At 39.1% G+C, this 22,834-nt stretch overlaps 1 protein-coding gene across 2 annotated transcripts in view; it reads right to left on the bottom strand.

Annotated features, from left to right (window-relative positions):
* Nucleotides 1-22,834, bottom strand: part of klhl13 (kelch-like family member 13) — a 48,848-nt gene that overhangs the window by 18,351 nt on the left and 7,663 nt on the right. For both annotated transcript variants that reach the window (XM_033645377.2, XM_033645368.2), the window contains 2 exons: nt 3,985-4,126; nt 1,425-1,557 (listed from right to left, as the gene is read on the bottom strand). In XM_033645377.2, the coding sequence (XP_033501268.1) occupies nt 1,425-1,557; nt 3,985-4,126 (275 nt within the window). The remainder of the gene's footprint in view (nt 1-1,424; nt 1,558-3,984; nt 4,127-22,834) is intronic.

Here is a 22,834-nt window from a genome sequence, read left to right on the forward strand (position 1 = left end):
AATAATAATATTCTATCTGTTCTACCTCAACTTTCCATCTTGTTTTAGTATTTTTTACTGTTCAATAAATGTTTCTTATTTTAAACTTGAGACCTGTAATATTTGTTATCATGGTGTCATTTTTTTTTATGTAAATTGAGGGAGCAAAAGCAGTATCGGCCCCAAATATCGGCTTAAGAAAATCGGCAATCCATAATCGGTCATCGGCTAAGGGTGATGGAAAAAAAATCGGTATCGGCATCGGCCCTAAAAAATCCATATCGGTCTATCCCTAATCATGACCTGGTTACTCAAGATAGTCCACAGACCTTGTTGTGAGCAGTTTCATGTAGGAGCTATTTTCCTCTAGCAAACTACACCCATTGACCAAATCACCGCGCAGAAGGACACATGCATCTACTGCTAGCTCACATAGCACCACTAAAATTGCTTTTGTTAGGAGGACGCAGTTAATGTCTACATCTCACACTGTCACAAGCACACGCCACTCGTCCCTGAGTAAGTGCTTCCTAATATGGTCGGTGTATTCAAGTAGAAAGAAAATAGTTCCTACATTAAACTGCTCACAACAAGGTCTGTGGATTATTTTGAGTAACAGGGTCATGATTTCTGAAAAGAGACATTGTTGTTGAGTTTTTCAAGTATTTTCTTTTTCTTTTTTTTTTTAGGCGCTTTGAACACCAAAGACGAGTGCCAACTTGTTCAGTTATATTCAAGAGAAGGCAGACATCTCTATGGTCGATATCTCCAACACTCAACAACTCACACCTAAACAATCTAGATTTATAAATAGCAAGAGGAAAAATACACAATTTTTTATTTTGGGATAAACTGTCCCTTTAAGTTAAAAAAGACACACAAAATCTAACATGTTATGTTTTCAGTTTAATTTCCTTTTTGCAATGAAAAATATCTAGAAAAACGTACCTTATTTTTTTGATAATGCAGATCTGCTATTCCTGAAAATACCGTTCACACACTGCATGTATTTAAATGTACTCAAGGCCCTTCTACCTATCATACAGTGTGCCGAGGAGATCAAACGGGCTAATAAGTCGCATTTACCATCATTACAAGTACAAATGACCATGAACATGAATGCATAACAATGAGCAGGTTGGTTTTATAACATGGGAGCGGTTATGAAAATACACACATTACTAGAGGGATGTGTGCACAAGGTCAATTTGAATAATTTCTCAGAATACAAAATGACAGTGACTGTTAAAGCGTGGAAACGTTCATGAATAAAAAATGCTTCATGGGAGAATACAGTGCAGGAGGGAGGAAGATATAAAGCATTCAAGTTAATGCATCAAAGCAGGGAGTGCATCCTACACAAATCAGCATAGCAGGTACCAGTAAAATGGCCTAACCCATTGCTGAGCAGATGCTCTGGTCAGTGCGAGGCTTTGTAGACCCACCTGTGAACATGGCTTTGAAATAGTCGGAGGAGGAGGCCATCATGGCGCGGTGTACAGGGAAAGCTTCATCACCGTCCCCAGCCACTAGTGTGACGTCACATAGTAAACCTTCTATCCTCAGCTGGTCAAATCCCTGAGGAGAGAGAGGAGTAAGGTGAGGGATGCATGAGAGGGATGAGTGTTGGTGAGTCAAGCTTAGAGGACCTGAACTATGAAGTGGTTGTTTTCCTTAGAACTGGACCGCAGCCTGTCAGATGTGAGCTCATGGGCCCGAAATGGTATGTGACCACTCGTGCCGTCAGACTGATTGTGGCCTGCTTGTTTTCTTGCACGTAACTGGTAGAGAATTACATGTTTGGAGCTACAGCTACAGTGAAGGCATACAGTAGCAACATAGCGGGGACTTGTAAAGCACAAAGGCATTAGCTACAGTACAATGGACTTTGGCTACACAGATTAATTCACTGCTTTTTTGAGTCTCTTCAGGGAAAGTGTTGATATTTAAAACTAATCCCATCCTTATCCTTTAATCAATGAGGTTATTAGTGACTTGAATGGCTGCGCTGTTCATTTACATGATGCAGTCAACTGCAGTGAGTCTTCGGAGAGTCATAGTTTGTGTCCGCTGTTTAATCGCTTAGCTGCTGCGCACCTGAGGCCATCTACACATACAGCATGAGGCTGTTATTTTCTCAAACATACTCAATTATCTAAGCATCCTGATTTGTTTAACTACCACATCTTATGCTTTTGGCAGTAAAACAGGAAAATCTCCATCCCATTTTTTGCCACAGCTATGAGCCAGTCAGAACAGGTAGCATTAATAGCATGCAAGCTAGAACACATTTGAAACATGCTACAGAGTGCTGCAAAAAAGAGTCCTAAAACACGGATATTAGTTAGCGGTTTTGCACTTCCAGGTCCCTTGTCTCAAAGTCAATGTTTTTTTAGAATGGGTTTTTGGTTGATGCCTGAAATAAGGTCTGCAGTTCACACTAGCTTAACAAATTTTTACCTTTTCGTTCTATGACTTAAAATACATCATGCTTTTACATTTCTTAAAAAATGTGGTTGTGGCTAAATGACACTACAGAGATTGTCTGGGACATTAAACGTCCAATCCTTACAGCCTTGTTGTGGTGGTGACTATTAAGTTATGTGACCACGGTGTGGTTCATTTACAGCCTAATGTTAGCTTTTTACTTCTGGCGATTGCATCGACGCCTCAAAAATCATGAAAGTGGTGTTCATTTGTGAAGATTAAGCATCATAAACTTTTGTTTGCCACAGAGCTTATTTTCTGCAATAATCCCATTGGCTTTTTGTTGAGGGAATCATGGAGATGCTAACTCCCAGGTTGGCCTACAAAAAAAAGTCCCCCCTGCAGCGATCTATTAGCATACTACAACAACTCAAAGTCCTGTGATGATCAATGGGAGATTTTCAGTTGGTGCCGCTTCCAAATGCACCAGCTAAATGAACGTGCTAACTAACTGTGGCTACAGGGCGTAAGATCAGATGGGATGGCCTAGAAAAAATCATTATCATTCCCTTACTGTGCTCTGACACCGAGAGATTAATGTGCAGCAAAAGCAGCCAACAGCCATTCATTTTCAATGAGATCTGGTGACGAAGGGTAGTCATTGCTGTGGCAGCAGCAAACAGCGCAATGCCAGCATCCACTACAACAACTTGAGGCTGATTTTTACTTTATGCAAATTGGTAGTGACACGCTAAAGCGGCCACCAAGCACAGATTGGAAGTGTATGCCGTCATACAGTATCTTGTTTTGTTAGATGAAATCTGTAACTTTTAAGAATAATTGCCCTAAATAATCCCATATTATGGTTTCCATTTTTTTGCCATGCATCTATTATATATATTACAACATGTACAATTTTTAATCATCAATTATTAACTGTTTAACTCACTGCTTCTCCTTAATGGTTTTATTCTGATAGATTATTCAGTTCTCTGCTGCATGGAAGCTGTTGTTCTTATTCATTTTATGAGCACGGCCAACATTAAAAGCTGAGATACACTTCAATGAGAGGGTGTGTTTGTGTTAACAATATGATTCTATGCGCTTTAATTCCTGCTTTAAATATATACACATTTTTTGGGAAGAAAGTAGGTCACTTCAAGAACTTAAAATGAAAAATTAAAAGAATTATTTTCTGTTACATTCTCCATCAGCAGCATTTCATAATATTCTTATTGTGCTCACTCTTCCTATCAAATTACACAGAAACCAAATCCCAAAAGCTTTTGGCTAATCACTGGAATATTGTCTAAGCTATTAAAATTTTATCCTGTAATTCATGCCATGCTCTTCGACGTAGTTTTGATTGTGCAAATTAACCAGTTTGTAGTCTTGTAGTAGGCGTAGATTAACTTGGATAGAGATTGATCTCATTTTAAAAGCAATGGGAACAAATCTGAATTACTGCATCACCAGCCTGCACTCAGCAGGACCTCTGAAAGAACAATAAAGAAACATGAAAACATTATTGCCAGCTAATGATGATGTATGACTTAACATTCTGAACTGAACTCTCACCTGAAGAACCACTGAGCTGTGCGTGTTGCTTGTGAAAAAACGAGTGTTTCCAGTCTTTGATGCCTGAAGGTGAGCAGAGATGCCCATATCACCATAGCCCAGAGCAACTTTCATGTGAGCGTCGTCGTCCTCCACGAGGGATCTATTAGGAAAAGGGAGACAAGTTTTCACTTCAAAACGGGTAGCAAAAACATGTTTCCATCTAATTTTAGCTTCCGGAAAGTAGGACAGAGAAGTTTTCAAAGTGACACTACTTAAGGACATATTGGGTGGTGGTAGCCTAATTGTTAGACAAATTGTCACCTAAAAGTTGCAGATCTGCAACTCTGGAGCAGCTGGAAAAACTGTGGCAGGGGGAGTGAACAAGAGCTTCTCTCCATTCCCAAAGTGCCTTTGGGCAAGAGTAGTAACTAACTAGTCTTTAATATGACAACAAGCTGCTTCCAGATTTTGTAAAAAATAAATATTCCTCCTAGTTAAGAAGAGAAAGAAAATGGACATAACAGTAAAGCAACTCCTCGAGACATCTCTAACATCTCGGAAACAGGAGCTCAGGATGGATTAGATAACATTAGCTGCAGAACATTTCTCTCTGTAACACCAGCTATGAATGTGATGTCTCTTATCAGCCATACGATCATTCAGAAGTCAGATGAGCAGGTTGTAAAATTTGAAATACCCCAGGTACTCAATAAACCGACAGTAAGTGCTTCATATCAGCGGTTATGTTGTGCCAGAATTCTGAGATGATGAAGCATAAACACACAAACTCTGACTTATTTGTAAAACAATAAAAATGTGCAGTGAAATCCTGAGTTCGCTGTTTTATTTAGAGCCACAGAAGTGAAATCCTTAGACTGTACAGATGGATAAGCTACAAGCAATGCATGTGTCAGGTATATAACCCAAACCACGGCTGCCAGCAGGGGGCCAGGAACGGTGGTGTTACTTGGTCAGTCCATTTAACAGTTTGGTCCAAAGCAAGTGATGTCAACAACTGAAATCTGCCATTGGTGTGTGAGTGTGCGCATGAATGAGAGTCAAATTGTAATGCCCTTGAGATAAACACGGTGTTCAAATACAACCATTTACAATTTGTACACAATAAATATAAAAATTTAAAGAGCAATTTCCCCCAAAATGCATTGAACACATTCATGCTCACTGTATGATGAACCATCAGCTTCCATCTAGTGCCACCCTCGGGCTAAAATGTCAACTATAAAAGGTACATAAACAGTGCATCACAGAAAAATACCATCACGCCAAAGTATATGCAAAATAAAGAAAGAAGGTGACAATGAAATGACTTAATTCAAGTTTATGCTTTACTGGGATTTTTGCAGAGCATTAAACTAAAATGATTGTGGAGGCTTATTGATAAACAGCCCATAATGCTGTCTTTTTACATTTAGTGATACTCTGTGTTTCGACTCAAACAAGACACCGATGGGTGTGGAAGATTGCTCCTTCAATAAACCACACAGCTATGCGATGCATCATGTCTCTGAGTTAAATGAGGACATGAAATGAAATTAAGCTATTTTGAAATGGGCTGCACAGCACTGAAAAGATCATTAGTTTTCCGAAAAGCTGTGACTAAAATATAAAACTGCAAGACATTATTCCTCAGTCTTCGGCACTCAGGAAAAAAAAAAACAACTCAGGAGACAAAAGACTGCTAATGATGACTGATGTAAATGATAGTTTGGTTTCAAGATGTGTAATTGATTTATAATGCAGCAACAGCCTTCTACTCAGAAGAACTTAATATTAGTGTGTCTCATCTGTATAGTCCCATTTTTATGATATTCCTGTGCTTTAGGGCAGTCTAACTAAAAATGTAACGTAAAGTCCTTAAATGCTCCGCAGAGAGTGAATGTGGAAAGCGAGTGTGACTCAGAGCCCCAAGGGGAATACTCTCGGGGATATGGGTACATTTTGTGCTGACAAAACTGACATTAGAGAATGAAGCTCATTTGGGTAAGCAGTCTGTGGATCAACACAATCAGCCAAGCATTTGTCATCTGCCATCAAACAGCGTTACTGTCTCTAAAGGTTATATCATAAGCAAACAATGTTGATTGCACTGCTTTTGATTTTGATGCCAAGCTCCTGTGTACCTATTTTCAAAAGCGAGATTGCCACCTCTATTAAAAAAAGGGCCGGCCATGGTGTCAATAATGTTATCTGTTAAATACATAAACCATTTCTCGAGAAGCAAGGACAGTTTACCTGAGCCAGGTGTGTACCTTCTATGGATGTAACACCAAAAGGAATGACTTGTGACTTATAGTGAGTGTGCTTCACGTCAATAAAGTACCATAGCCTGCTTCATTTTTGGTAAGAGGTGATTCACAGACAGAGGGTGCTACACAACACAATGGCCCACAAAGATCAGCGTTTCACCCACTGAACAAAAACCAAGCATAAAATATTACAACTATTCTCCATGCGATATATAGAGATGACAGACCAGTCACCGAATGTGGCATGTGAGACTTGAAAGGCGCTCATTTTCAGATGTAGATTGGCCTGGTTTTGATAAAATATTCTTTTACAAAAATGTCTGGCTCAGCATAACAGTAAATCTGTGTCTTCAAACAGGCCCATGAGCAGGCAGCACTTGTCAGATGTTGAAGACTAATGGTTTTTGGGTGGACTATTTATATAATGAAGTAATTCTAAAGTCCTTGTGTGGATGAATACTTGAGTGTTTTTTGTGGTTAGCAGAGTGGTTTTATCATTTGTAAGTAAATGTCCTCTGTGCTTTGAGTGGACGTTATTCAACATGTCTAAATAAATAATAGCTTTCAGATGGTAGATTAATGTCTGAAAATATTGAATTTGTTCGTTAATGTGGCAGATTTCAGCTAATAATCTGATGCACTGTAAAATCTGACAGGTTGATATTGCTTCAAAAAATTAGAGGAAAATGACTGCCTTGAAAAGTGTCAGTAAACATATCTATTAAGGCTAATATTTTTATTTACTTACTTATTTACAACTTTAATAGATAACTACGATAACCACCTCGCAGCTGTATGCCTCCGCAAACCAGTCAAGTTGCGGTTACAGTTTATGCCCATGTCTGTCCAGACTCACATGTAGCCATGACAGTAGACAATGCTTCGAATATGGATGATGTTGCATATAAGCTATAAAACACAGATGCTTCATACACATCTTAACCCAGCAGTTTCAAGGTGGATACCCAAGATTAGCGTCACCAATCCTGTATCCAACCAAATGTCTCCCCTTCTGTTCCTGAGTTATGGCATTGCACAGCAGCCAGGAAAGTGTTTTTGCAGAATGTTATGATGTCACAGTAAAGCTGATTTTTGGCCTTATGGATGTCAAATGTCATATCATCATCATCATCATCATCATCATTTTAGCCTATCAAACATTTGTGGAGTCCAAGTGGACATTTGTGCCAAATTATAAGTAATTTCCTTGAGGTTTTCTTGAGATATCGCATTCACAAGAATGGGACGGACGGTCACCCCAAAAACATAATACCTCCTGCCACGGCTATTGCTGGCACGGAGGCATAAACGTCACTGCTTTCTCCTCACTGCCGACGACAGTGACACTAAGATAGGACAACTTATTATTTTCAGGCGCAGGAGGACATACATGCCAACGAAGAACTTGCTGAGAACGTCTCATAAAAATATTTTTTCACCTGTCACACTCCCTGTACTTCAAACCTTTCAGTGCGACTATTCCTTCTATAACAGTAAGCACATATAATGTTATTTATATCTGTAAGTGTTTATGTAACCGATGTACTTAATGGTGAACTATTTCCATGCGGGTCTATCATTAAGAGTAATCAGGCATAATGGTTAGTACATCTGTTATATAAAGACTCCTCTGCCTGTCTGTTCTTTCAAAGGTAGCACACCATGACATATCTGATTAGAAACAGTGTCAGTAATTTGTTAATAACTTGACAATTCTGACAGAGATCACGACCACAACGCTATTAATAAATGGGATACTGAAAACAGAAAAGAGCTTGGATTTCTTTGAATACAATTTAAAAAGGGATTGAGGAGATGTGATGTCGAATATAGACATCATATCTGCACACAGCTAGACAGACAATTGTCCACAAAGGCTCAGGATAAAGTTACACTAATGGTTGAATCACTAATTTATGCCAGGTTGATGATTTAGGGTCTGTAAGAGCAGCAGAAACTTGCGCTTTAGCCTGCTTTGTTTAGGAAAAGGACAATGGAAGGTAATGTTCGCAATGTCCGCATTAATATGAGACTGTCATGTTTTTATTAATCATCTTTTAAGTAAATGTTGCAATATGATTGGTTAACTTTACAGACTGAAAGAGAATGCTGGAAGTTGTTCTTTATGCTATGCTGTATGAAAACAAAAGAGAACATAATGTTGTAAATGCATAATGACTACTTTTTTTGCAAAGTTGTGAGTCACAATTGTCCAAGGTTGGTTAGAGGTGAAAAACATTTGTTAAATAGGCATGTCAACACTGCTTTGGGCTGCATAATCTGGTTAGAAAAGTAACTGAGAGAAAAAAAGTTATCTGGCCACTTTATCTTCAGAATTGTAGGATGAAAACTTTCCATTTCTTTCCTTTAAAAGAAACTTCACTTTGGGGCTCTGATACTCCAAGCCAACCTCAAAGCCGACAAAGGCTGACTGATCAAACGTTTTGTGTCACCTCACATCTTTGCACTTGAACACTCCGCTAAGACTTCAGCCGACTATCAGTCCACTGCAGTCTCTTTTCAAGACTTTAACGATTAGGCCAAAGACATCTGGGGCATATGATGGATAAACATTAAGAGACGGTCAGGTGGAAATCTAATTGTCATTCCTTTCACATGCTGTACAGAAACTGAGGAACAGGTAGGAAGACCAATGAGGATACATCCACAACAAAGGCAAAAATAAGCACAAATACATAGAGAGTTCTACTACCACGAGAGGTAAGGAAAGAAACAACTCTTGACCTAGGCCACACATGCTTAAGGTCTACTACATTTAAATATTAATGATCAATAATTAAAGGTGCAATGTGTAAGATATGGCCAGAGGTTATGTCAAAGACGTTAATCTGGCACGTCCTGTCTTGTAATACCACCTGTACCTCAACACGTGATAGTGAGTCAACGAAGCATCCAGTCTGCCCTCAGTCTAACATGAGAGGACAAAGAAGTAAAGCTACCTGGAGGGCTTGTCAATAGGGTTGGGCAACTGAATGAATCTACTGGCTATGGGTGACTGTTTGAGTATGTCACTGGTTGCTTTTTGGGGGGCGATTTTGTTATCTTATTTGGTAATTGAAGGGTCTGCCTCCCAAGAACGAGTGAGAGCTGCAGCTTAGCAGGAAGAATTGGAAAGCGAGAGACAGCGGGGGGAAACAGCATGCAGATCCAGCATATTTTCGCATCTAGATGGGTGAATTAGGTGTTATTTTGGCCAAGCTAGAGCTGGTGGTTGTTGGAACAGTGGAAAGATTATCCAAGACAGTTTTGGTGAGTTTTATTATGTGGCTATTGAGTTTGAATTAAGTATGTTTTTCCAGTGAGTTAACAAGACTTAGTTTGGTGAAAGAGAGAATGTAAAATTCAGGAGGTGTAAGAGCAGGACTCAATGAAAGCAACTGCCTGAAGTATAATGTCACATTGGCTAGTAAATCCCAGGCAAGTGAGGTTTGTGAGCTTATTTTGTTTATTTTATAGATTAAAAAAGCTTGTGGGAACAAATCAGGGAATGGTTTTAAATGCGGAACAACAGATTTATTATTCCATGCATTTTGGGAATGTAGCAGAATTCAGAGAGTTAAGTTTGAAATAGACCCTTGGTTATCAGAGATATTGGGTGTAAAATTCAATTTTAATCCCGCAATTTGTATAATACAGGACATGCTGCATGACACTGTGAGGTATCCACGGATTTGGATTGCTCTATTTTCTTCAGTTGTATTAAAGAAACTTATACTCCAAGATAGGAAATCCACTCACCCTCCTACAGTAATTCATTAGAAATATGAAATGTGCTATTATTTGAATATGGGAAAAGACAAAAGCCATGGAAAAGAACAAATTAACTTAATTTAAAAACATATGGGGAGAAATATCACGAGCATTGAGCACATGAAGAAAGAGGAAAAAGGATGGTCCATTTACTCAAATCTGATTTGAGGTTTTATTTTGTTTTACTTCCCTTACTTCCTTTTTCAATTTAGTTTTGTTTTTTGTTAACATTGTGCAACTTAGTTTTGTTATGATGGAAAGTATTTATTGTGTATAATGAAAAATCATGATAAAAATCTCATAAAAAAAACAAGCTTAGAGAGTTCGTACCAGTTGGCTTAGAGTTGAAAAGCTGCCCATTATTCGTTCGGAGCATGTGGCCAGGTATTACACATTGCACCTTTAAATACAGCACCATTTCTAAAATGATAATGAGAGGATGGGATTGTAATAAGCTACACTTTACAAGGAGATGATCATGTACCACGTCAACTAGGAAATTTTGTGAGCACCACCACAAAAAGCTGAGGAACTGGCACGGCGTACACAGTGGTCACAATCACACTGACACACAGCACAGGCAATGTACTGGCACATTTACCCCGTCAGGTGGTAAGTCGGACAGGCAGCGAGGAGAGAGTGGGTTGTCCAAACCACAAAGGAGTGTTGGTGGCTGCCGGAACGAAACAAAAAAAGACAACAGCTACAGCATCCCACATAAAAGTTCTGCTCTTCTCAAAGACACCAGAGAACCCGGAGACTGAATCTCTAGCTGTGTTTGTGGCGTGTTTGTAGATAATTAATGACTAAGACATTACTGCAGTTCAACACTGACCAATGCAAAAAAAAATGTATTAAACATCAAAGTATATATCACAATCTATTAGGCTTAGGATATCTTTTAGGTCTGTTTTATGTGTTTTAATAGTTTAATAGTTATATAAAAATGATTGAAGAAGTCATTTAAAAAATTAATATAAACCTTTGGATGCATTGATAAAAAAACACTTTTGCCATAACATAATTAATTCTGTTTGATGGGCTTTCATGAGTTTAATGATTAACAAATGTCACAGTTTAATTTGATAAATTACCATCACCATTCAACTCCACAAAATAGGGCCTTGGATGTTTAAGTTTCATAATTACAAGAATGAAATCAATATAAACCTTCACATCAAACAATGCATTATGATACATACTACTGTCAGATGGATTCAATTAAGGGGAATTAAAATGACAGACGAAGATAAAAGCCCTTCCTTTTTTGGGTTTAATGAAAAAACAACAATACTTAATCTTTGTCTTATACATTTTATCCTAGATTAGTGGTTGGTACATTGATAGTACCAATTATATTGGAGAGGGGACATCATTTAATGTGTCTGGTTATGGTACAGATGATGAATTTCAGTTTTAAGGTTCTAACCTTAACAAATCCTGGCAGTTGGTGCAGATACATGGAAAAAAAAGCAAAACCTGCGATAAGTTCGGAGTACAGCAATTTCTCATGTTTACATTTGCTCTCACAGCCTGTTACAGTTTATGGCTTTTTCTTCCCCACAACAAGCACCGGAAAATACACTGTTAACTACGGCGGAAAGGACAAATAACAGGAATGCTCTGGATCCTATTTTCAGGTCAGTGACACTTTATTTTCACCTATTTAGATTCTGAGCAGGGCTGGGGGAAAGGGGAGGGCCACAGGAAATATTAAAAAGCACAGAGGGAAGTCGGAGGATTGAAAAAGAAGATGTGAAAAAACAAGGGTGGCAGTCTATCCAGTCCTTTCATGTCAGTAAAAAGCTTAAAAACATCCTTCCACCAGTGACAGTTCAGGAAGCTGAAGTCAACTTGGCTTTTTCCCTGGGATGACAGTGGAAGGGTCTTAAAAGATTAATGAGTATAGCTTTGCTGCCTCGTCATGCTTAGCCATGCATTTATTGAAACTTCATTAAATCTCATCTATTTCAGGTTGGGAACATCTGAAAGAGCAATGTCATGGTTTGTGGAGCAAAACATAGAATGTGCGTGGTGAAATTTACTGGAAAATACTTCTACACCCATGTTTAATACATACATGCTAAAGGATTGAGTCACAGTTTTTCAATCTTAAACGTCCTGTTCATCTTTTCTGACATGAGAAACAAATTCAGAGCCCTGTGATACCTGAGATATGATTTATTACCGGTCGGTTAAATGTTAGCAAGATGTAGGGGAATACTGATGTAGCTTAAGTCTTCACTGTATCAGTTCCTGGGCCCTGCTTCAAAAGGACTGCTTACTCACAGGAGACAGGAAGAATACCCCCCCCCCCCCGAAAAGCAAGATTTCTGAAATAAAATGGATGCAGTGCTAATGAAAAATTGATTGCAGGCCATTAGTCTTGGAATATTTCTTGTACAACCTGCATTACACAGACATTTGAAAGTTTCATTCCTGTCTTTAGTCGCTTACAGCTACTGTGAACCAATGTGACATTGTTTTCACAGGAACAGAGGAAGAGCCTGAGAGCAAAGAAGACAATGAGGCAGCAGTGGAAGTGGCTGAGCAGCAAAAAAATATTTTTTACACATATATGTGTAAAAGTGATACCTCTGCCCCACTGACAAAAAGACCACAAGACTTCTACGATCCAGCTGGTGTTCACAGAACCAGTGCCGTTGTAAACATTCAGGGCTCAGAGGGGCTTGGGGGGCATGTTCCCCCATGGAGATTTTGTCCCTTTATGGCAGCTGTATGCACTATTTTACAAGCCATTTAAGATAATATAATGCCTAAAAATCTGTACATCATTTGGGGAAAAACTTAAATTAATCCTGTAGAGCCTACATCTACACATCTGTATCTAATTGTTCTCCAGCTGCCTTCATTATCCTGAAACCATGACACACAAGTGCTGAGGATGACTAATTTTCACTCCTGCCACCTTTAAAGAGGCAAAACTTTTCTGATGCTACTATTTTTAAGTTACATAACATAGGTAAGGTAGTAATTTGGCATAAACAACACTGCTGATCTTGAAACCTATTTTTGTTACACTATGCTGAAGTAGACTTCACAGAATGACTGTTCAGCTGACAAATCTGCTACATTTGAATCCTTGCCATAATAATCTGGGCCGCTCTAATTACAAATCAAGGATCCCCGACAATGCCAAATAAATGCGGTCTTCCTTATTCTGAATTGAATATTAGGCCAACAGAAGAACATTTACTCAATTATATTAGATTTCTTCGGGGAATAGCACAGATTCAAGGCTTTTCAGAAAACACTCAGGGCTGGAGCCCCCGCCCAATTCTATAGCTGATAACTGTTAACTAATAAAGATGAAAAGGCAGCAAAACTTCCTTTCATTTTATAGATGTAGTTGACTAATGTATGTAAACCAGCCACTGTAGTAACAGTTGTTACTAGGGATGCATGAATTGGACTTTTTTGCTGATATCCAATATGCTGTTATGTAACAACTCATTTGACCAATAGCCGATATCGATATATCCCCTTTTTCCTGACCTAATTTTACTGATCATCAAGTCTCTTCTGTCGTGGAACTGACATCATATTATGCATACATACTCTTATCATGACGGCCCACCAGCAGATGGAGACATGAAATATATTACTTTTCAACATATGTAATATTCATTCATTGTGCAAAGTAAGAAAAAGCATGTTGGCCAATTACGATAGTTCATTTTAAAGCTTATATTGACTGATACTGATGATGTACCGATGTTCTTAGCATGTTCTGTTTGTGTAAATAATCTTGTTCAGTTTACTATATATATATATATATATTTATTTACGTTCACGTTTGTTAATAATTCCTGTTTATTTGACTATATATTTGTATATACTATTGTTTAAATTTCTTATATTTTCTCGTATCTTTCCTCTCTTGCAAGGAGCACCTGTAACATAAATAATTTCCCCTCAGGGATCAATAAAGTATTTCTGATTCTGATTCTGATAAAGTTACCGGGCTCTGGATGTGACGTAATCGTTGCGCGACCATTTTGACCGGGGCGACGTAGGGACGTAGTTAGCTGTTAGCCGTTAGTGGTGTCTGTATTAACTCAATAACTCAATAAACTGTCCATGAAAAAAATATTTTTTCCAGCGGATGTCTTAGTTACAACATGATTGAGCTAACTGGAGTAGTTTCATGTCGTATCTGACAACAGAAGGCTTTTAACAGATGACGTCCTGATGTTAGCTTTGCTGCTGCTGTTAGCTGTACCTGTCAGCTGATGCTTTCTAGACATCGTGATTTCCCAAAACTGAATAAATACCACACATAGCAACACAAAACTGCTTTGCTAGCTCAATCATATTGTAACTAAGATATCTGCTGGAAAAAATATTTTTTTCACAGACCGTATATTGAGTTACTTGTTTAGCCCCTGTAAAAGTTCCAGAATTCTGTCCTTCGGGGGTGATTCCTGCGGTGGAGACACGCACCAACGGCCCCGGGCCCGGAAAATTACCCCGAAGTTCCTGCGGTGGAAACGGGCCTTTAGTATCCGATCAGTGTGCTGGGTACCTTAACAGAAGGGTGCTGACGAAATGGTATGGAATGGAGCGGTTCTGTTGGTACCATCCACAACTTTTGACAATGAAAATGCAAAAATAGGCGCTCTAATGTGTAACGATGCAAACAAAACTGAGCTGGACTGCCTGATAGGAAGGAGGGTCTAGGCTACGCTCACACAAAAAACAGAAAGGCATAAGAAAAGATAATAAATTGCAAGGAAACAAAAATAAAGGCAACTCTCTGAAGTGAGTCTCCCTAAGAGTGTCTTTTCAATCACCGAACAGAGCAATGCAATAAAGCTACATGTTGACCAGCTTCTACTCCTGAGGACAAAAAGATCTTATGACACAGTACTGCTCAGGAAAATGAAGAAAATAAAAATCCATGTCAATGTAAAAGAACCTGATACAATGGCCCATGAAACTTGGTGTTAAATTCATTCTTATAGATGTAAGAAAAATGGAGATTTTAGAAACACCTTCTGGTACAATTTAACATAATACATCTGTAACACAGACCAAGACCACAGCCTCAAAAATTACTATAGCAACGATGCTGCAGCAGCAACAGCGCTGTGGCTCAAACTGAAGCCCAATTAGGAAACGTACAGTATAGCATCACCTGGATTTCTAATAATGCAGAGGATGTCTGTGGCTATCATTTCAAAGCATAATTTTCATACTTCGAAGTGAACTAAACACTTACATCAAACTACAAACCTATCAACATACAGTATATTGCATTCTAGTATACAAATATGCTTCAAATCAGCAGCTGCTTCTCAAGCATTCCTGCACCAGCAACACCTTTTCCCCCTTCAACTCAGCTGAAAAATTAACTGAGAGAGAAATCCTCTCAACATTTCAGAGAATCGGATGAAGCTCTTGTTTTGCTTTCCCTACCACCACACAGCGAGAAACAGTAGGGCAAAGAAAAGGAGGTAGTTGCTAGGTCTTAAAATTCTCCTCTCATACCGTCTCCTATTCTATCAAACAGACTTTGGTGCATCTAAATTGTGACAACAGGTCTGGTGGAAAGATTGCAATATGAAAATGTGAACACGTTCATCGTGTAATAATGAATACAGCCACTTTTTGAAATGAGCCATAATCTTTTTCATTTTCTTTTTCGTCCATTCATGGAGTTCCAGTAAAAAGGAAGCGATCACTTATCAGACCATTGCAAACATCTGTGTTCCATGTGTCTGACAAATGTTGTTTGCTCTGCTCATTATGATGAAAATTGGCACTTCCCTAATTAATACTCAGGCTTAACCAACTGAATGGATGGTTGCAATGTGCTATTCACAGACTCTTTTAAGCGCTGGAAATCACACATGCAATTCCGATTTAAAAATAGATTAACATGGAAAATACAAGTTTTAACTGAGCTGTTGTAAACTGAAAAGGGTTATTTTGAGTAGAGAAAAAACAGGGGTATTTCTGAGAACATGTCTTTGAGCTTCAATAAAAGAGCAATGAAAATCTGTGAACATGTGAAAACAACCCCCCAGGGTGTCACAAACTATATGCTAACAGGTATGTGAATTGCATGAAGCGTCTGTATTTAGTGATCATGTTGTTGCACTGTGTTAAGCATTATGTCCACTGTTATTCCCAAAGTATTTGCAGCTCAGTCTCCGTAGGACAAACTATCCACAATCTCCAGATAATTGCTCCAATCATTGCTAATAATCTTAGCAGCCTACACGCTATAATGAGTCTGTAATTACACTTTATAATCAAAGAGCACTTTAAGGTCAAGGCTTTGAAATCAAAAAGGGCCTGGGAGTTTCTAAGTACCTTCCTAAAGTTTAAAAAACACAGCTTCAGGCTTCACCACAAGTGGTTAAGCCACACGAGCTTCATAACGTGGATGCGTGTGGGTGGAGCGGACAATCTGTCAACATGTACCAAATGCTAAATCAACCTGAGAGATGCTGTAAGAAGGAACACGAACCAGCTGAGTATGTGTAAATCAAAAAGGACAACTACAGCCAGAATAATACTAATTTGGGAGGAAAGCTTGCTTTACTATTTTTTTTTTTTTTGGAAATAGCTACAAATATGCAGAATCCAGAGATTGAACACAAAGGCCAGAGATGTGTCAAAGCAATAGGGAATAAGAAGTGTCAGCATAATTTCGCCTGGACTCAAATAAGTACAGAGGCATAGCTTTGCATACAAAGGGTCTTAATGGTTCACTATCTAAACAGGGGCGCACAATTAATTGCAGATCCCTCCACCATCATGTAGGTCAGCAATATTGAAGTTTTTATATATTTTTAATTCCCCTGACTGTCCGTATGTGGTACACCTTCCATTATGTGGGGCCAATTACAACCCCTGAATTCTCAATATGCAACTATATAAGTAGAGCAAACACATTGTGGGAGAAGCTTCAAAGGGAGTAAGTATACAAGCATACAAGCTATGAGCAGCAAAGCAAGGGTAAAAAATAGTGTAATAATAGAGCGCTGGCCTCCGGGGCTGAAATAGGAAGCCAACGTGAAGTGCCAAAAACTGCAGTTCCTCGAAAGCCCACATGAGGCTGGCTCCAAGAGTGAGGCAACACTTGTAGACCCCCATGTTAAAATGCCCAAATTTACAGCAGAAATAAACATGTTTACAGCCTGGTAAAACACCTGCAGAGGGGGTCTTTCTCTTTTTTTTATAAAACTCACCTGTTTCAGTGTCATTAAGTCTTAAACTTATGCATAATTAAGGGCATGGCCACTTTGAGTGACACTTGGGTGCTATCCGTTGATGAGTTGCTACCATAAGCCCTTTTTAAACAGAATTGTGCAAATCTGCAGGAAAGCCCAATCAGTCTTCGTTCAGCATTGGCAGTATAAAAACAAAATTGGGGAGTGCAGCAAAATGCCGCCTGCCTACTTTTGTTTATACAGAATGCGCTTTTTTCGGGGCAGGGGGGGCTTGAGCAAGTAACAAAACATGTAGCTCAGCATGTGACGTAAACAGTGACGTGGGAGAGAAGCAGCGGCTGGTCAGTCCTTTGGCAATTCTCTCATAAGTCGGCCCGTTCTTCACCGTTCCTGTCATCTGACGGTTAATGGCCTCTTCATTTGTGAGGACAAGGAGGGCGCGCAATTCCTTGTCTCCCCAGTTGCTCATCTTTACAGTGTCTGTCAGGTTTGCGTTTCCCTCTTGCTACTAGCTGCTCGCTAATTCCTGCTATCAGCTGTTTCCTGTTTATCCGCCACCAGTGGCTCGCGTGTGCAGCGTCATCAACAGCTCCTCCCACAAGTCTTCAACAGCCCCTCCTATTGCGGCCACATTCGCAGAAAATCTGGCAGTGTAAAAGGGGCTATAGTGACAGTTAGGCAGTTGGGAGACATTTTCCATAAGGGCTACAGCTGACACTGTTTAGTGTGTTTTCAGTTCATAAAAGTTAATTGTAACATTTAGCATTAGGTCGTACAAAAGACCATCTGAGGAGTCGGATGTTCAGTTTTCTGTTACATATGTTTTGTTTAAATGGTTTTAAGCCGCTTTTTTTACTTAGCAACAATTAGCATTTGCATTATCACAGTTATCTATAGCTTTAAATTCACTGTGGTATCCAGGCTAGCAGCTAGCTTTATGGTCACTTCTGGCTCCAAAAGTCAAAGACAGCGATGACTAAAATGTCAAAAATACAAAATTTAAAAAAAACAAAAAAAAACAGGATTCTATGAACCAATGGGTGACCTCACGATGGCTGTGTCCATTATTTTATACAATGGTATAAGAATGGAACTGGCAAAGAGTAAGTTAGTGCTGAAATGACCTGATGGTAGGGTCTGTGTTTAGTATGATGTACTGGAACCTCTGATGTAGACTGGATGCTGATATTTTTCCAGTCCAGTTGTAAAAACTGCAACAACAGTTATTTTTGCCAACGCAAAATGTAAGATTATTAATTCAATTCAATCAAATTTTGGTGAGGCAGCAGGTTTTTTTATCAGACATAATGAAATCCCCTGACTGGTCAACCCTGTGGTGAAACTCTACCCACTTCATCTTAGTTTAGATTTGAGTAGGCAAGTGTGCGTGTGTGTGTGTGTGTGTGTGTGTGTGTGTGTGTGTGTGTGATGAGCACAGACATGACAGTCTCACCTGACTGAACTCTTCACTTGATGCTCTGCCAGCCAGACTGCCTGTGCCTCCCCTCTGGCCTTTCAATGAAAATAAATGATCCCTGTGTGGCTCTTGCATTTCGTACAAAATGGCCACAAGTCAGCAAGAACTTAATGTCCATTCCGAGGGGCAGGTAAATTAAAAGCTCCACCACAATGCTCTTAAGTTTATCATTTTTCCAGCATCAGAGCCCATGTGTCACACCAGAAAATGGACATCAAAACCACTACTCTCACTTAAAAACCCTGGCAGATGTTGCACTCAGGAAGAGGGGAATTACTAATCTGTGGTTTCAAGAAAACAATTAATCAAGCTCATTTAAAATGTTTTATGAAAATTATCATATTGTTTCACATCACTGTGATCAGTGACTTTCTAGCCAGGCATTTAGAGAGCATATTAATCATTCAATTATAATGCATTCATTTAAGAGCAGGCTGTTAAAGTAATTATCTGCCTTCCATTGAATGGGAGAAGCCAACACATTAGAATAAGACCCAAGCAACCAACAATACATCAAGAGGTTCTGACACCAGCCCCGAAAGGCATGTAGTCCAAATAATGTGTGCTACGTCTTTAAGAATGTGCCGTTATCTTTACATTAATGTGTGAATGTGCGATTAAACTGTAGTTGCACTTTAGAGTACAATCATACAGTTGGCTGAGAACAGTTTCGTGGTTTTAACATCTCTGCTGGCATATCAGCCCCGACGCAGTCCAATTAACACATAAATCACATTGTGATATATCAGCAGAGACCCTCGAGTATCATTCCAGTTTTATGTATTTTTAAACGTAAAAAATGTCCTTCTTGTCGGATGATGTTTAAAGTAAATGAAAAATCCTCCAGCAAGAACCTCAGCTCTTATTCAGTTAGATGTCAGCTGTCAAATCAACTGTTCCTATTAGATGGATTGTTTAATTGATTGAACAAATTAATGCAGCTTGGTAATGAAGTGGGTTTCAGAGAATGTAGACTAATGGGCCATTTACCTCAGAGACTGTAAAAATCATCTCATAGCAGCAGCACAGGGGGATTCAGCAGAAGGATTTGACGGCCACATGAGACATGTGAAGCATCTCCATTTCGCAAATATCTGTTAAAAAGACTTTCAAAGGTTTCATTTTACCTGTAGCTGTACAATCTGTGTGGAATTTAATATGGTCACACTGGCTTTAACTATAGTCTTACACTAGGAATATTTCTAGCCGGTGGCTTTGAGTAAAGTTTTGAGTAAAATCCATCATGTTTAGAGAAGATTGTATTTTCTAAAACTGTGCTTTTCTTTCAAGCAAACAAAATATAAAATCGGTAGAACCAAGGGTGAAAGAAAGGTAAGTCGCTAAAATATGAAGATCAAAATGTTCACGATGTGATTTCATTTTTAGATTTTCTTTGAGGGATTGATTTTCCCATTTTTGCCTCAATGAGACTGACAAATAGTGACAGGGAACATGGGGAGAGAGAAAAAGGATATGACATATTCTAAAAGGTCCCTGACTGGAATCGAACAGGCTTTGCCACAGTTGAGGTTGCTGGCTCACCATGACGCCTCCAAGAGGTGATTACTAAAGACAGCAGTCACACATATTAAGTGCTTAGTGCTGAACCACTGTAAGATGAGGGATGGCATTCATTTCAAGGACTTTTTGTGGAATGAAAGATAAACCCAGTGACGTTTTACCAAGAGGAGGATCATTTCATGGGCCGCACTGGCAGTGAACCTTAACCATTCCTCCCTTGCTAGCATGAAATCTGCACCATGGGCAGTTCACGGGTCTATATATAGATTAGGGCGGGTTCAAAACAGACAAGCACATTGTGAAAACAGAGAGTAGTTCTTTTCACATCATGTGTGTCAGAAATTCCAAAAACACTCTCTCTCCTGTGTCCTCCATCATTCTGCTGATTTGGATACATAGATCCTAACTGTAGCATGGTACCAAGTTTTAAATGTCTCCAATAGACAGACGCACCACTCAAAGGGACTATAAAGAGTGACTTCTCCCTGACCACAGAGTAACCTATAATTGGGGGCCCAATATCAGCCTGCCTAAAAACACAGCTTACAATATACACGTTTCAAAATAGATCATGGTATGCTGGGGCACAGCCACACTGGGCAGAGTAAGGTGGAGCCTCAAAGTTTGAATATGATTCACTTGCTAGCGTGTGCACACACTATGAAGACAAACAAGCACCATCCGTAGCCACTTAAAGACACTTAATGCACTCTCATCCTTGCGCTTTCATTGGGAGAGTTATCTTAGCCCTCCATAAGACATGGTGATGTGCTGGTGAAGATTCTCTTTGTGCTTTTGTGCAATGTCAAGTGGTGAAAATAAATACTGTGCATACACAATGCATGCAGCCTCTGACTGGTTTTTGATTAATGCCGTAGCAGGAAGAGCACCAGCAGTAACTGATAACATATAGCCTGACCTTTTTCCACAGAAATTAGCACATAAATGCAAGTTTTTTTAAATGCTTACAAAACTGCTAAAATAGGTGATAGCCCCCCGTCTCATTGCCAGTACACCAAAGCCATGTAGACGAGAATGCCTTTCTGTTTTTTTGTAGTGGTGTGTCACCTTCAACATCACAAACACATCAGAAAACAGGGCTAGTAAACAGTAGAAAGCAGCATGGAGGCCAGTAAAATGTTACGGTGGTTACTTCTGTTTTATATACATTGATTACTTATTCAGTCTCTCTTTCAAATTCTGTGCCACCTAATCTGGAACAATGTTCGAGCATGGTTTGGAAAGAGACAGAGGTAATTTGTGGCAGCACATAATTGCATCGTGCCGGAAAGGGGGCAAAAATTAGCACGAATGCCCACTGTTACCTTTCCCACTAAAGACAGAAGCCACTTGTTAGTCAGTGTTTGTGGGGGGTTTTGTCCAGTGGAAAAAGGGGCTATAAGGTAGTTAAGTCACTTTTAACGCATTGACAGAGTGTCATTTTTTTCCAGTACAGTTTTAAAATAAACTGCCACAAAGTAAAAAAGATCATTCATAAAAATTAAGTATCCTGAGATGTAATGCAAATGAGTACACCACAGAGAACCACACAGCATGAGGCAGGTCTAACACTATTTATACAGAAACTAAAAATATTATAGCAAGTATAAACCTTTGCTGTCTTGCTACAGACACACTACAGAGTATTTAAAATAGGTGATGGAAACATTTAAGAACTCCAGAAAAAACACTTCTCCAAAACATTCATGACAATCAAAAATATTAACCAGTTAGAAATATATTTATTGCACCCATGGTCCCATTTTAGTGTTGCCTTGCACTGTTATATTTGAAGACGCAAAGAGGCACACAGTTATCTGCAAACTGGAAGATTTCAAATGCTCATGGACAAGATTTTCACTTAATTCTGTGCTGAAACATATTTTTGGCAGATATATTACAGATCCTGTTCCACAGTGTTAGCAAGGAACCTGAAATAACTGGAAGGCTGCCTGTGTTCTCCATAGACTGTCTGGATAAATCTGGGTGGGGAAGTGTAAAACCTTTACTCACCCCTCGGTTGCTACAACCACTAAGGTGCCCTTGAGCAAGGCCCTTAACCCCCCAACTGCTCCAGTGGAGCTGCTCAGTTGCCAGCAGATAAGACTGTGGTTGTACTGGAAAGCTTCCAGGTGTGTGTGTGTGTGTGTGTGTGTGTGTGTGTGTGTGTGTTTTTATGTGTGTGAATTTGAAACAGGGTTTTCCTGCTAAACTACCCTGGTTAAATAAAGATTAAAACCAAGATTAAAACCATAATTACCAAGTCAATAATATCAATAGTGAAGCATTCATCATCATCGTCATTTTGTTAAGAGCTTACAAAGTGACAGTTTTGTCAAGACGTCCCTTTACTTGGAAGGTACAAGCTATGTGGTAAATGTACCTATTTTGTAAATTTAGATTCAGCTGTCACCCGTTTCACTGGGGTTGGATTTCAGATTTCTCTTGCTGTGAAGCATTAATATTTAAAATAAACATTTCTGTAAAACTAGCAAAATTAAGCTCTTAAGCTCATAAGTAAAGCTCCACGATAACTGGAGACTGCATAAATCCAATTTTGTAAAAAGCCACCCAAGTAAGCCTTGTTAGCCTATAAAATTACCTCCAGGCTATCTGTTAGCCTAGCTTGT

Source organism: Epinephelus lanceolatus, chromosome 11 (assembly GCF_041903045.1).
Source record: "Epinephelus lanceolatus isolate andai-2023 chromosome 11, ASM4190304v1, whole genome shotgun sequence".
In the NCBI taxonomy this organism is placed as follows: Eukaryota; Metazoa; Chordata; class Actinopteri; order Perciformes; family Serranidae; genus Epinephelus; species Epinephelus lanceolatus.